Source organism: Lissotriton helveticus, chromosome 6 (assembly GCF_964261635.1).
Source record: "Lissotriton helveticus chromosome 6, aLisHel1.1, whole genome shotgun sequence".
Classification (NCBI taxonomy): Eukaryota; Metazoa; Chordata; class Amphibia; order Caudata; family Salamandridae; genus Lissotriton; species Lissotriton helveticus.
The window spans coordinates 223434810-223448878 of record NC_136067.1 but is presented as its reverse complement, the minus strand read 5'-3'; the positions used below and the strand labels follow the sequence as shown (position 1 = coordinate 223448878).

The 14069-nt window shown below is 46.2% G+C and overlaps 1 protein-coding gene across 1 annotated transcript in view; it reads left to right on the top strand.

Annotated features, from left to right (window-relative positions):
* The first annotated feature begins 7099 nt into the window (after nucleotides 1-7099).
* Nucleotides 7100-14069, top strand: part of CLIC5 (chloride intracellular channel 5) — a 517917-nt gene continuing 510947 nt past the window's right edge. Inside the window, exon 1 of the mRNA XM_078647637.1 lies at nucleotides 7100-7643. Coding sequence (XP_078503763.1) covers nucleotides 7215-7643 — 429 coding nt within the window. The 5' untranslated portion in view covers nucleotides 7100-7214. The remainder of the gene's footprint in view (nucleotides 7644-14069) is intronic.

The following is a 14069-nucleotide window of genomic DNA, read 5'->3' as shown; positions in this document are numbered from 1 at the left end:
TGGGCATTTTGTTGCCCCTTTGTCTCAAGGCTTCTCAAGGGTTACCTATCTGGCAACTACTTATCCTCTACTAGCCTGCTGGCTTCCTTTCAGGCTTACTTGGTGCGATGCCCGCCTATCTCGGTAGTGTGGCTGGGTGGGATAATGACCATCAACAGCAAACACAGATGAAACAGCTTCTGGTTTGTCCGTTCAAACAGAGCCCTGACCAATCATGTGCAAGGAATTTCATGTGCGTGCCAGGTTGCTAACCCTGCTGCTGCGGGGGAGGGTGGAAGTGGCTTCGCGCCTGCCCCTTCCCCCCCCCCCCCCCCACAAGATGCTCCTATTCCATTCTTAATGTTTGAAATACAGTTCTCAAAATACTAATTGGAAGTACTACAGATTTGTGTTGCTAGAGATATTGTATTGTAATTGTATTTACATAATGCTTACTACCCCTGATGAGGCGTTAAATCGCTTATCGGCGAGTAGCACACTACCCTGGAACCCAAAGAGTATTAGTGGTGGATTAGTATAGGAAAATAAGAGTTAATTTTTAGCTGTAAACATGAATTTGTTAGTTAGATTGAATAGAATAAAAACAAGCATTGGCATTGCCAATAGGTCTCGCTTGTGGGACCTTATAAGTATTTAGTTTTGCAGCACAATATCTGATTATGCAACAAGGATATTGTGCTGCAAAACTAAATACTTATAAGGTCCCACAAGCGAGACCTATTGGCTATGCCAATGCTTGTTATATGGTGCGGACAACAGTAGTGATACATGAAGCAAAAATTACAAGTGAGCATGTTACAAAAGCAAACGTTACGTTACATGAGACAATAGTGACAGTTGTGCAAGTATCAAGAGCAAACAAAATACAAGAGGTAGCAAACGATATGTTCTTAGAGGAAACAAGCTTCTCGGCATTGCTGGGTGGGGGAGTGGGGGGGTGGGCGGGGGAGCAGCAGGCAGATGCGAGTGGAGCGCGCGCTGGAGAGGGAGGGGGTGGGAGGACTAGGCAGCGGGAGAGAGGGAAAAAGGAGCGCGAGAGCCCAAGGCGATGGCGGCGACAGAAGAGCGAGGGAGCAGTTTTTATAAAGCGAGGACAACAGTAGTGATACATGAAGCAAAAATTACAAGTGAGCATGTTACAAAAGCAAGGCAATAGTGACAATTGTGCAAGTATCAAGAGCAAACAAAATACAAGAGGTAGCAAACGATATGTTACTAGAGGAAACAAGCTTCTCGGCATTGCTGGGTCGGAGCAGCAGGCAGATGCGAGTGGAGCGCACGCTGGAGAGGGAGGGGGTGGGAGGACTAGGCAGCGGGAGAGAGGGAGAAAGGAGCGCGAGAGCCCAAGGCAATGGCGGCAGCAGAAGAGCGAGGGAGGCGTTTTTTATTATATAGTGCGGACAACAGTAGTGATACATAAAGCAAAAATTACAAGTGAGCATGTTACAAAAGCAAACGTTACGTTACATGAGGCAATAGTGACAGTTGTGCAAGTATCAAGAGCAAACAAAATACAAGAGGTAGCAAACGATATGCAATAGCATATCTGAGGGAACACGGCCTGGGGGAAGCTGGCTGGGGAGGGGGAGGAGAAATGCAAGGAAGGCTGTAATTAGGGGAGGAGAAGCCGAGAAGCCGCAGAGCGCACGCTGGGCAAAGCCCTTTGATGTGCTGTGCGGCAAATGGAGGGAGGCTGATGCGCGTTCATGTTTGAACACGTGGTTCACATGAACTTCATGAAAACGCCAGCAAAAAGCTGGTGGTTTCATGATGTTTTCGCCACTTGAATTCTCGCTCCGCTCGATGCGCATGCGCGCATCGATAGGTCGCGAGACCTAAAAACAGCAGGAAGAGAGCTGGGGAGGGAGGGGGGGGGCAAACAGCAAAGACAACAAATAACCAAGGAATCAGGTAAAAGCAGCACAAATTGACACAAAATCAGAGCAATACGGTGGTGAGAGAGCGGGCGGGGGAGATAAAAACAACTACAAAGACAACAAATAAAAGCAGATACAGCAAATAAAGTAATTAGGTCAAAGCAACAGAAAATTACACAAACTCAGAGCAATACGGTGGGAAGTGAATGGGCAGTGGGGGAGGCAAAAGCAGTGTAATAGACAACAAATAACATCAGAATTAGGCATACATCATGTGCTCAAATCAAGCAATATGAGAAAGAGATAGGTAATCCAGCAGCAGTATCAGGGAAGCAAAACTAGGCAGGCAGCAAGGGGACAGACACTGGGACCGGCTCAGAGAGCGAAGCAAAATCTCAAAAAAGCCAAATCCAGGTCAATAGATCTGTGCAAATGGTGGTATTGCTGCACCCAGCATTGCGCCTATGCAACAATAATTGATAGAAATCAAAATGGCTGAAAGGGTCAGAAAGGTCTGCATCTCACCATCCCCAGAGAAATATAGTTAAATTGGGCACAGAAAAAGGTGCAAGGTGCACCAGGTCAATTGTGAAGCTCGCGAGCCAAGAAGTAAGGTAAATAACAATTACTAATCTACATTTTAATACAATGAAGTGGCAGTATATTAGACTGCACACTTCCATGTCTCTCACTAACCACTGTTTCCTGAACAATTTAAGTGCACGTGAGGGACACCGTTTCCAATAAATCCTAGAAGACAGATTAAACACGTGGAATCCATTCACTCACACACTAGAGAATAGCCCAGCCCTAAAATGGCCTCCGCTCGCAGGGAAAACTAGCTCGCCCTAACTGAAATGGCTGCAACGTTATGCACACGAACAGTGATGCCCACCAGCAGCTAGACTTTATAATCGTAGCTTCCATAATGAAGCTGGAAGTCCAGCCGTAGATAACATTAACGACAGGGCTCGAGTCGGGGGTACACGCGGGTGAACGGCGTCCACCCAGTCTTTTCACAGGGTGGACACTGTCCAACTTGCCAAGAAGGTGAGCCCCACTCTAAAATATGCTGAACTCGTCCCGGTGTAACTTTGAGACACCAGTATTCATTCAGCAGCGCCTGCTCGTTATCTGCTTTTCTTCCAAGCAGCAACGTGCAGACGGGGAGGGGGGTTTTGTCATTTGAGACTGGGCCATAACAAAGGCCGAACTTGAGGGCCCATTTGGCCTTCTTTGTTCTAGTATCCAGGCTGGGAGTTGTCTGTAGCCTCACACCTAGATGTAAATGCAGAGGAAGGGAAGCAAAAGCAGCAGCTTGTTAACACTTCAAAGGCACATAAGAGAGGCACAATTCTGACTTTGTTCGGACCCCCATACATGATAGATATTCATGCATTGTAAGAATGCCAGATGCTTTACTCTGTCCCAGTGCAAAATAACAATTTAAATACCAGTATTTTTTTTTGTTTTAAAGCATTATTCATCCCAATGTAGGGTGCCAGAACACTTTACCGCAAACATACATATTGTCAATAAATCACACAAGTTTGTAATTCATTGTACAGGATGTGTTATATAAGACAGTGAGGGTTACTGGGTGTGGGAATCACATATCATCCTTCATCGCTCACTCTGCTATACTAGAAGGATTACAATGCAACTGCATGTAACAATAAGATCCCTGTGTTCAAAGCAGTAACCAACTTACCTATCTACATAAAATAAAATCTGCCATCTGCATGTTACATGATGTGCTTTGCAGTAGGTGCATTAACCCTGTATGCTATTTCAGTCAAAAGTATGACTAGACAAAAACAGGTCTTTCCATCAAATGTGTTAATCACCAGGCAGCTAAAGCAATCACATCTACATGGAATTTTGCTGCACATGGAATATTATGCCTGGTGGGGTAGGCTGGCAGCAGAGTTTGTTTGTCAATCCTTGGGTAAAGGAACCTGTCACACTCAGTGATGTCACTTCCTGTGATGTCACTTCTGCAATATCATGCACTGTGATGTCACTTTCTGTGATACTACCTAACTTGGAGAGTCCCCCTAGTTCTTTAACCCCTCCCATGCTCATGACGAGCTCAGCTTGTCATTAGCCACGGTGGCTCTGTGCTCATGACAAGCTCAGCTCGTCATAGCGGTCAAAACGCTCGCACGTGGGGCTAATTCCCCTGCTGTGCTGAACGTTCTGAAGAAACGGGTGTGGCCGTGACGAGCTCAGCTCGTTATGAGCACAAGGCCACCTCGTAGTCCTGTCTGATGTAACATCTCCTATACACTGATTTACACATGTATAATTGTCTATGTGAAATGTGTGTGTGATGAAAAGTGCTGCGACACCTTACACGGGTATGAGTGGCGCTGTAAAACTAATTGAATCTGAGAGATTCTCCGTGCACAGCGGGGGAATTAGCCCCGCAGGCAAGGGGTTATTTAGGGCTTGTGCCCTGATTAACGAGCACGGAGCAATTTTTACGCTCCAAGATGGTAGCAGGGAGAGGCGCGTCAGCCATTTCTAGCCCTATGAGAGCCCGCATTTATTAATGCATACAATAACCCTGCTCTCCAACCCAGCAGGGCAGAAGGAGCAAAAACGATCACCTTGTTTGTCCACGGCTCACCATTTTCATTCATAAAAAGTAAAAATAAATAAGCCAGTACTGTTCCTGCTCCACCAAGCTGTGTGCTTGCTAGCATTGTTGGGCTGTTTTTTTTACTCAAATTAGCGACAGGCAGAGGGTATAAGTATTATGCTTAGCAATGTTTAGTGTATACTATCTTTGTGTTATTTGAGAGTTGAAACTTTGGGCTACATTTGGGATGGTATCAGGCAGGCCTGCCTCTAGGGTGGTGCGATCGGTGCCACTGCACTGGGTATTGACTTGGGGTGGGGCGTCATTTTTGAAAATGTATATTATCATTTTAGAAGCACCTGCTGCCACGTTCCTGGCCTCCAGCAATTTTTAGATATCAATTAAAATGTCAAGATAACTCTGGTGATTAATCATCTTTCTAAGGTAGCACACTACTTGTGGGGAAGTGTGGAAGTGTGGCTCAATGGTTAGAGTGGCAGGCCCTGATGCAGAGGTCTAGCCCGGGACCAGGGTTCAATTCCTGCCTCGGCAGGGTCTTGGGCTCAATTTCCTCAGACCTGATATTTCTTGCCTCGGTGCCTATTCTAATCAGGGGTCCCACTCTGCAACTCTGGGCAATAGCTTGCTTAATCTCCACAACGGCCCCAACAACGCTAGGATGCCTGGCTTCACCTTGGGTGTGCCCAGGAGTGGGCACTTCACATGGAAAAGCCAGGAAGGGTTCCACAGCGGTATGCGTACAAGAGCCTGAGATACCCCTTTGGGGGTCGATTCGGGCGCTAAACAAGTACTACTACATTTACAGAGGATTAAAATTCCTGCTGCTAAGAACGTGTATTATGCAGATAACAAAGCTCATATAATGTAAATATATTAGTGTGTTACTACTTCTGTAAGATAGCTCCTTTTGTAACGTCATTTATAAGTCAAAATCCTAATATAGAACATTGAGCTATTAATTGTCATCAAAGAGCTACATACAAACTGCAAGGTATATATTGGAGCAAAACCAGAGGGGATGATAGACGGAGTGTTGAACATTGTAAGCACTCACCACCAGTCAATTGATCTGGGTTTAATCTATCATTATTCTTTAGCTCACTCCGCCACCCCAGTTCAGACATGGCCAAATGCAAATCAGTCTGACCCTGTGCCTGGGAAAAGTCTAGCCCGAACTGCCAAGCCATGTCTTCCCTGGACCGGAAACAAGCATCCTGGGACTGGTTTCTGGCTAATCAGCTGTCATCAGCCAGGCTAGCTTGAATCCAGTGGCAAAGTGAGCAAGGGACGCACGTCTGGGCATACCTGCCAACTTAGGGCGAACAAAGCAAATCCAAAGGTGATGATGGACGGAGTGTTGAACATTGCAAGCACTCACCCCCAGTCAACTGATCTGGGTTTAATCCATCGCCACCCCAGTTCAGACATGGGCATAAGCAAATCAGTCTGACCCTGTGCCTCATGGAAACATCTCAGCCCGAACTGCCAAGCCAGGTCTTCCCTGGACCAGAAACAAGCATCCTGGGACCGGTTTCTGGCTAATCAGCCATCCTCAGCCAGGCTAGCTTGAATCCAGTGGCAAAGTGATCAAGGGACCCACGTGTGGGCATGCCCTGCCAACTTAGGGCGAACAAAGCAAAACCAGAGCTACATGTTTTTTTGCCCAGTCTTTCATTATACTAATTTTATGGAAAGGGTTCATTTGGGTAGAAAACAATTCTTATTATTAAAGAGAACCCCTAACAATGATTTTACGTTTTAAATTCTTAATGTGTCCTTTCCAGAATAAGGACTCACACTGTATTGCCTACCAGTATAGATGACACGTCACTCCTACACTACACCTCGTAGTCCTGTCTGATGTAACATCTCCTATACACTGATTTACACATGTATGATTGTCTATGTGAAATGTGTGTGTGATGTAAAGTGCTGCAACACCTTACACTGGTATGTGTGGCGCTGTAAAGCTAAATGAATATGAGAGACAATGGTTATGGAGACATAAGGGGCATTGTTAAAGGCGGGGCACAAGTCCTAAAAAAAGAAGTGGGGGGACGCTGACGTCATGAGAGGAAGTGACGTCACGAAAGGTGGCTAGTGAGAGAATCCGTGGCAGAGGTGGTCATGGGGGGAGGGCGAGGGGGGTGAACAGACATTGTCGCACAGGGCGCCGCCAGCGCTAAAGCCGGCCCTGGTTTCGGGCCCGCCTTAGGCTAAATGTTGGCCTTACATTTGAACAGTACTGTGCTTGGCAGGGCTTTCAAAATCTGGCAGCACACTCAAGTCTGTATGTAAAAAGGGGCTACCAAGACCTTTGGCCCGAGCCTTGCTTGGCTTAGCCTGTCTACGTCTAGATGTGGTACTTTTACTATAACAAAAGTAAACTATTACCCTTATGGATGTGTTCGTGTATATCAGTTTTCCTTATACACTAAAAAAAGTATTCATTCTGTCCTTGGGTTCAGCCCTTTTCTGTTCAATCTGCGCGTCCAGAGGTGTCAAGTACTGCCCGGGGTGGGCCGGGGCAGATCCTCGGGATAGGGTGGGGGCAGAGGCGGGGAGCGGGCGGGAGGCTTGGGCACCCATCTCTATGGAGCCCGGCCTTATCTTGGCAGCAGGCCGCCTGGGCTTTGTTTATGCCCGATCAAAGGTCTGCCGCGTGTGAGTGATTAGGAGCGGCGGGGCCAGTGTGAGCGCAGAGAGCCGCTGCCACTGCCACGCAGCGCACCATGGAGGCCTACGACCACCTCTACGACTCGGTACAGCCCCCGCTCTACGAGGAGATCCCCGACGGGCCCCCGAGCTACGAGCGCGGGGACAGCTCCTCGGGCAGCCCGGAGAGCATGGAGCTGAGCGGCCGCGGCAGCCCGGACAGCCCCTTCGCCGCTCCCGGGAAGGAGAGGGCGCCCTCTGCAGGCGACGACGGACACGACTCCCCACCTGCTCTGTTCGGCCGCTCCGCCTCCACCGGCCCCGGGTCCCCGCTCTTCTCCCCCACCTCTCCCACCGGCGTCTTCAGCCCCACCGACCCCGCAGGCTTCAGCCTCTCCCGGGGCAGCTTCCCCCGCCAGGTACCCGAGAGCAGCAGCAACAACAACCCGGGGGAGGAGGACAACTCCCAGGCGGGCCCCCTGCTGGACATCTTCCTCTTCGTCAAGGTGAGTGCTGCTGCCCCAGCCGCGCCGACTGCACCTGGCAGCGCACCTGAAATGCCGCGAATAACTGTACCATTGGACAGGATTGGATGTATTTATTTATTTTTATTTATTTTCAAGGTTTTATATAGCGCTGCTGGACCCAAGAGTATCAGAGCGCTTTACATGGAGGTGAGAATCAACAAATGTTTGTGCGAAAAATAGAGAAACAAAAAGCAAAATATACGTAATGGAAGAAACAAAAAGCAAAAACGTAATGGAAGCAATATACATAATGTAGCATAATTACATAATGAAAGTGAAATCTGTAGAGCTTGCGTTATTTACCCCAGTATTTGTTGAGAAGTAGTACTTTGAGTTCTGTTTTGAAGAGAGAGTAAGAGGGGTAACGTGTGGGAGACTGCACGTGTAAAAATACAGAAAGTACATCGAAATCACGTTATTCTTAAAAACACACTAGTGTCTGTCTTTCGAAAATAAGGCAACGTGTTGGCAAAAGCAGCGAGCGCTCCCGAAATCCTAGCAGCAGTGTGACAAAAATACATAAGTAACTACTAATTCATTTTTAAATGTTGTGAAAAAAAGGCTCACTTCCACTTGAGAAATGTAAGCGCCATTTGGGCAACAAGTGGTGCCTGTCTTTTAAGAATCCCGGGATATTTCTGAAACAATTAGAGACTGTGTCAGGAAAGTAAATGAAATGTATGCAAAATGTAGACCATACCTTGAACACCAAGTCTGACTTTTACGCAAAATTGGTCTCTGCCTGTCTTCAGTGAAGTGGTCTTTTTGAGTAAAAGTAGATACCGTCCGTGGAAATAGGTACTTAAAATCACCACTAGCCGCCCCCGGTGCAGATGGAAGAGGTAGTAGCCGGACAAGTTTATATCCGGTGCTGACCTTGGTTAGTTCGTGAGGGGACATGACCGAATGGTCAGTGTCGCAGCCAGCTATACCGCAGGTGACAGCGAGGCCAGAGATAACGGAGGCTCACATATTTAGCAGAAGACAGTTTTATTTTGCATTTCTCACTACTTAGCAATTAATATGTACGTCTAATTATCAGTAATGCGTTTGAAAACCAAGTAGCGTTTTTCTCAAACGTATGGACTGGACTGTTGGTCGAAAATTAAACGTGTGTTTTTTTAGGTTTAAATCCCCTGCTCCAGGGGTCTCCCTTCCACCAGGCCCTGACTGTGGCTGTCTGGTATCCCGTGGCTTTCAATGAATATTCCCGACCCTCAAACTCAGATTTTTACGGAGTCAATGGTGGTGGAACCATTTTGTGGGTTCTGAAAGTGTTGTATTAATGCCAGAATCATTGCTTTAAATTGAACAGGTACTGTCAGGTACTAAGTACCCCCACTTCTTCATTTTGTTAGGGGGCGGGGGGGAGGGGGGGCACCACTTCGCAGTTCTGATACATTTCTTTTAACGGGAGAGTACTTGAACTAGGACAGTGAATTCCTGCACTTCAGTACTTCCTTTTCACGCACCGTCAAAATGTAACCCAACAACCACAGCTTTGGAGAATGCTACGCGGGGCCCCTATAGCAGTAAAAAAGCCTTTGACTTTGGTAGAGTCGACAGCCACACAGCATTAAGAAGTACGTTTTCGTGGTCCCCTTTTTTAGAAGGATAGGGCGATCCTTTCATATAAACAAGCGTAGCAGGCCCTAGGACCACCAATAGCCAATGGTACTGGACTAACAACTAACCTTGGGTGCCAGAGAGCGCGCTGCCTGGTGGAAGGCGCTTCAACATCTCGTCAGGGGTAGTAAGCGCTCATGCCGGCTTTAGGGCAGTGCGACCTGTGCGGCCGCACTGGGCGCTGACCTGAAGGGGGGACACTGACCTAAGGTGGGGCGCTCTCTTTAGCAATGATGTACGATTTAAAAGCACCTGCTGCAGGGTTCCTTGTGCGCTTAGATTCCAGGCAGCAATACAAATGTCAAGATAACTCTTATGATTAATGTTCCTGCTAGAGAGAGATTGGAGTTGTCTAGTGGCAATTTTGAAGCGCTATAAAGTAGTGCAGAGGATTAATGTGCCTGCTGCAAAGAACAGATCTGTATTTTATGTGGACAGCTGAGTGGATTAGTAAAGCCAGCCTTTCCCAGCGCTTTACAAAACATGAAATGTGGTTGAGAGAGGGGCTATGGAGAGATGAGGGTTGCTTTTGGCGGGTGGTAGTCAGGGAATCTGAAGAGGAAGTCATATTGGGAGGGAGTGTACCAAAAAGGATTGTCGCACTGGACGCCACCAATGCTAAAGCTGGCCCTCCTGGCACTATATAAATGTAATACAATTACCATAAGAAAGTATCCACTGATAGCTCATGTGGTCCTGCACACCCATCTTTCAAGAGTGAAACCTGGGCTGAACTGGGTCAATCCACACGGTGAGATGAAATAGCGCATTCCAAAATGGTCTTGCCGGAATGTTAAAATAGGCCCACTGTATAGCCTGCCTCTGAATCCTCATAGGCTTAAGCAAGGTCCCGTTAAAAGCTTGGAATGAGGTTGTGGGAATGATTTTAGGTAGATAGGCTGCGACTTCGAACATTCCAGACTTCGACAGGAAGCTGCCTCTGAAATAAATCCTTCTTGTGAAATGAGATGCAATAGCAAAGCTGGCCAATTGGGGTGCTGCTGGCTGTCTTTGCAGCGGGCTTTGGTTCTCGTGCGTTTTTTTTATACAGACATGACAATAATGGCACCTTTCATTGCGTCAGTTAAACCCATGGTAAAGTTTCTTTTCAATGAAATGTTTTCCCTCAAAAAAGTCCACATTAATGTTACATTTTGGAAGGGGGCGTGAAGGTCAAAACTGTACCTACCGATCAGTAGCAGTACAGCCCTATCTAGCTGCCTTGAATTAATTGCGTCTTTGTTACTATGAAATAATTTGGTGTTGAGTATATATTTTGCCCAAGCGGAAGAATTGTTGAAACTTCTAGAAAAATCGTGCAATCCATCTAAGAAGTCATTTGTAGACTTCTAAGAAAATCAGGGGATGTGGAGACAACTTCTGCGTAGTCGAGTATTCCCTGTAGTTCAATGTTTTTGCCGGTCTAAAACAAGCAGTAAAAAGGGTGTGACACACACTACAACGTGTTTGGTGACGCTACATTTGGGATGAATGCAAGAAATCGAAGCCACGTTTCACCTGATTGTCTGCCTAGTTTCAGATTACAGGATAACACAACTATGTCATCTTTCTGCTTGTAAAACAAAAGCTAGTAATGTTTGCCGTTGTATTACGATAGTGCTGACGTATAGAAATTCACCTCGGGGTGAACAGAGTCCAGTGTTGGCATCTGTCAAATATACGGATTACGTGGCTACACACTTTTTAGGTCTGTTGCAGACACCTTTACCTTTTGTTGGTTGACCTATTGTTTCCAATACATACCATATTTTTAGAATTGGCTTTACCTCTGCCCCATACTCATGTTTGGATAACTTTTCTGGTAGTATGATAGACCAGTGCATGCATCAACAACGCATGCCTAAACCATGCGGTCTCAATCACGACCACGTCTTTACCATGCATGCCTTTACAACAAATTTCGTTGTAAAGGCATGATTGGTAATGGCATACGGGGTAAAGATAACACCCAGTCTCCTTGCCCTGAGGCTTAAAAACTGGCCCCCAGCACTGCAGTCCCCCCGCCCAGCCCTAAACACTACCCAGGCCACCGCCCTGAGCCCTAAAAACCGGCCTCTGATTTGATTTGATTTGAAGATTTATAAAGCGCAACGAATGCCCATGGGCGTCTTGGTGCTGGGTGAAATAAGGGACCGATGCTGCTGAACATTTGGTATATTAGCCAGAGGTGAAAGCCATGTCTTTATCTCTTTCCGGAAGGAGAGCAGCGATGGGCTATTTTTAATTGTAATTGGGAGCAGATTCCATGCCTTAGCTGCATACAGCAAGAAGTTTCCCCCCCCCACCTGACCTGTTTGTATCTTGGGACCTGGATCAGTTTTAGATTGCTAGATCTCAAGGACCTGGATGGCTGCAATGCACCCCACCCAGCCCAAAAAACTACCCCTACATCTGCCCCGCCTTGAGCCCTAAAACGGCCACAGGCCAAAAAACGACCCAAACCCATGCCCCCCACCCTGAGCCCTAAAACAGCTCCAGCCCAAAAAACGACCCCAACCCCTGCCCAGTCCTGAGCCCTACAATTTACCCAGACCAAAAAACGACCCTGACCCCTGTCCCCCACCCTAAGCCCTTAAACGCTCCCCAGCCCCAAAAACTACCCCGTCCCAAATTCCGCCCTGAGTCGTAAAATGGCCCCAGGCATGAAAATTGCCCCTTCCTCCCCGCCATAAGCCCAAAAACGACCCCACTAAAAACTCCCCCCAGCCGGAAAACTCCCCCTTCCCCCCCGAAGCCCTACTTACCAAGCCACATCCCGGTCCTTCCTTTCCCGATCCTTCGTGTTCTTCTCCCTGCCCGTTCGGTCTCTGGAACTAGACCGCTGACTGCCCTATCCATGCATATGCGTGGTTCAGCCATATGCGTTGCTAAGGCAAGTGGTCTTCCGCTTGCGCGGTAACGGCATGCGTGGCTTAGCCCTCATGATTAATGCAGTTTCCAAACGTTGCTTTTTCTCAGGTGTTTGCTTTTGTATCAGTGACTTTCCTCCCTATTCTTGTGCTTGTCCCACCTAGGACCATTTAGGTCTCACAGTATTCAGAGTGGGTAAGTTGTATTTCTTCTACTGCTGCCTTGATGAGACTCTTTTTCTGTATCTCTCGACTCCATAAGTGTGCATATGTTGTGTGTAGTACTCTTCCCTACTTCATTTTTTGTTTCAGTGCTCCATTAGAGTAGATTGCGGCACAGCAGCTGCAAAATACTACTGAACCCTGTCTTTACTTTTATTCTCCTCCTACCCTAGCCCTGCTCCCATCCTGCTCTCCGTAACTGTATTTGTGTTAACCAGGGCAAGCCAGCCACAAAGTGCTCCTCGGCCACATCCTGTATCTTTCTACTTCGTGTTTGATTTTATTGTTGTCACTGTGTTGATCTCTTTACATTTGTAAAGCGCTCTGATACCCACAAGCAGCTGATCAAAATGAATCAATGGATGCTGTAGGCTCTCTAAAGAGAAGATATAAGATCTATTGCACGATGAGCACTGGCAAAGTCAGGCTGTTTTGTAAGTGAAACATCTTCAGTGATGGCAAGGTTTTGTGTTCATGGTGGTGTGGTTCAATAAGTGGATGCAATACTGAGTAAAAAACTTGGATGTATGAGTATGTTCAAGGTTAAAATCAGAGCTAGACAACTTTTGCTGGAGTATGTACTTTTTTAAGTTAAAAAGTAAGTTTATTTTGGGAAAGGAAAATAATAATACAGAAAATATTATAACAATGAAAAATTACATACAATAAAGCAATTTTGATTTGATAAACAAAGAAGATAAAAGTGTAAGTCAGTTGAACATATCATATATGGAAAAATGTCAGTGATGTACAAGTAATCGGTGAACAAAGGGTAGTTACAATCTATGATAAGATGCATAATGTAAAATGAAATATAATTTAACAATATAATGTCAATGTGAGGGAAGTCATGGAGGTTTAGACACTTCTTGTTGGAGGGGATTCAAAGACAGAGAATGTCGGGCACTAGCATCAATAAACAATGTAACAGGTAACCATCGATCTGAACATTTCGATGCCATATGTATCGGGTATAAAAGGTTGTGTCCAGTCTATGATTGTAACAGACAGCATACCACCATGCTTGATATGACAATTTGGTACAGTCTTTCCAGTTCTTAGTTATTTGCTGGAAGGCAACTGCTAGCAATACATTTTTATCTTTACATAAGAATTACAATCCGCCCAAATAGGAGATAAACTTCCTAAGAAGACATGTGAAACAGAGAAAGGGTAACAGGAGTCAAAGATCAAATTGATTTGAGACCATATCTTTTTCCAGAAACTATGAACAGGTGTGCATGTAAAAAATAAATGGTATAGATGAGCATGTGGCGAGGAACAAGTCCAACACACATCTGAGAGTTCAGTGTGTCTTGCGCTGAGAGTGAGTGGGGAAAGTAGGAGTCTGTTGTATATAAAAAAGAGCGTCTGTATGGTATTCGCAGCTCTAGAGGACCTCCTAAGTTTGAGCCAAATTCTGTCCCACAATTCTATGGACCAAGAGACTTCTAAATCTTTTTCCCAAGAAAGTTCTACTTTGGTTTTTTCTCTTGGGGCAAGTGAACTATGTAAACATTTATATAACAGAAGCCCTAGAATTGTTAGTTAGAAGAACGTAGTTTCATCAGCAGGAAAAATCTCAGGGTCAGTGGAATGATGAGAAATTGTGTAGTGGATGCGTGCATTCTGGATGGCTTGTGTTAGGAGGGAATGTTTGGAGTGGAAAGACGCAGGCAATTTAAAA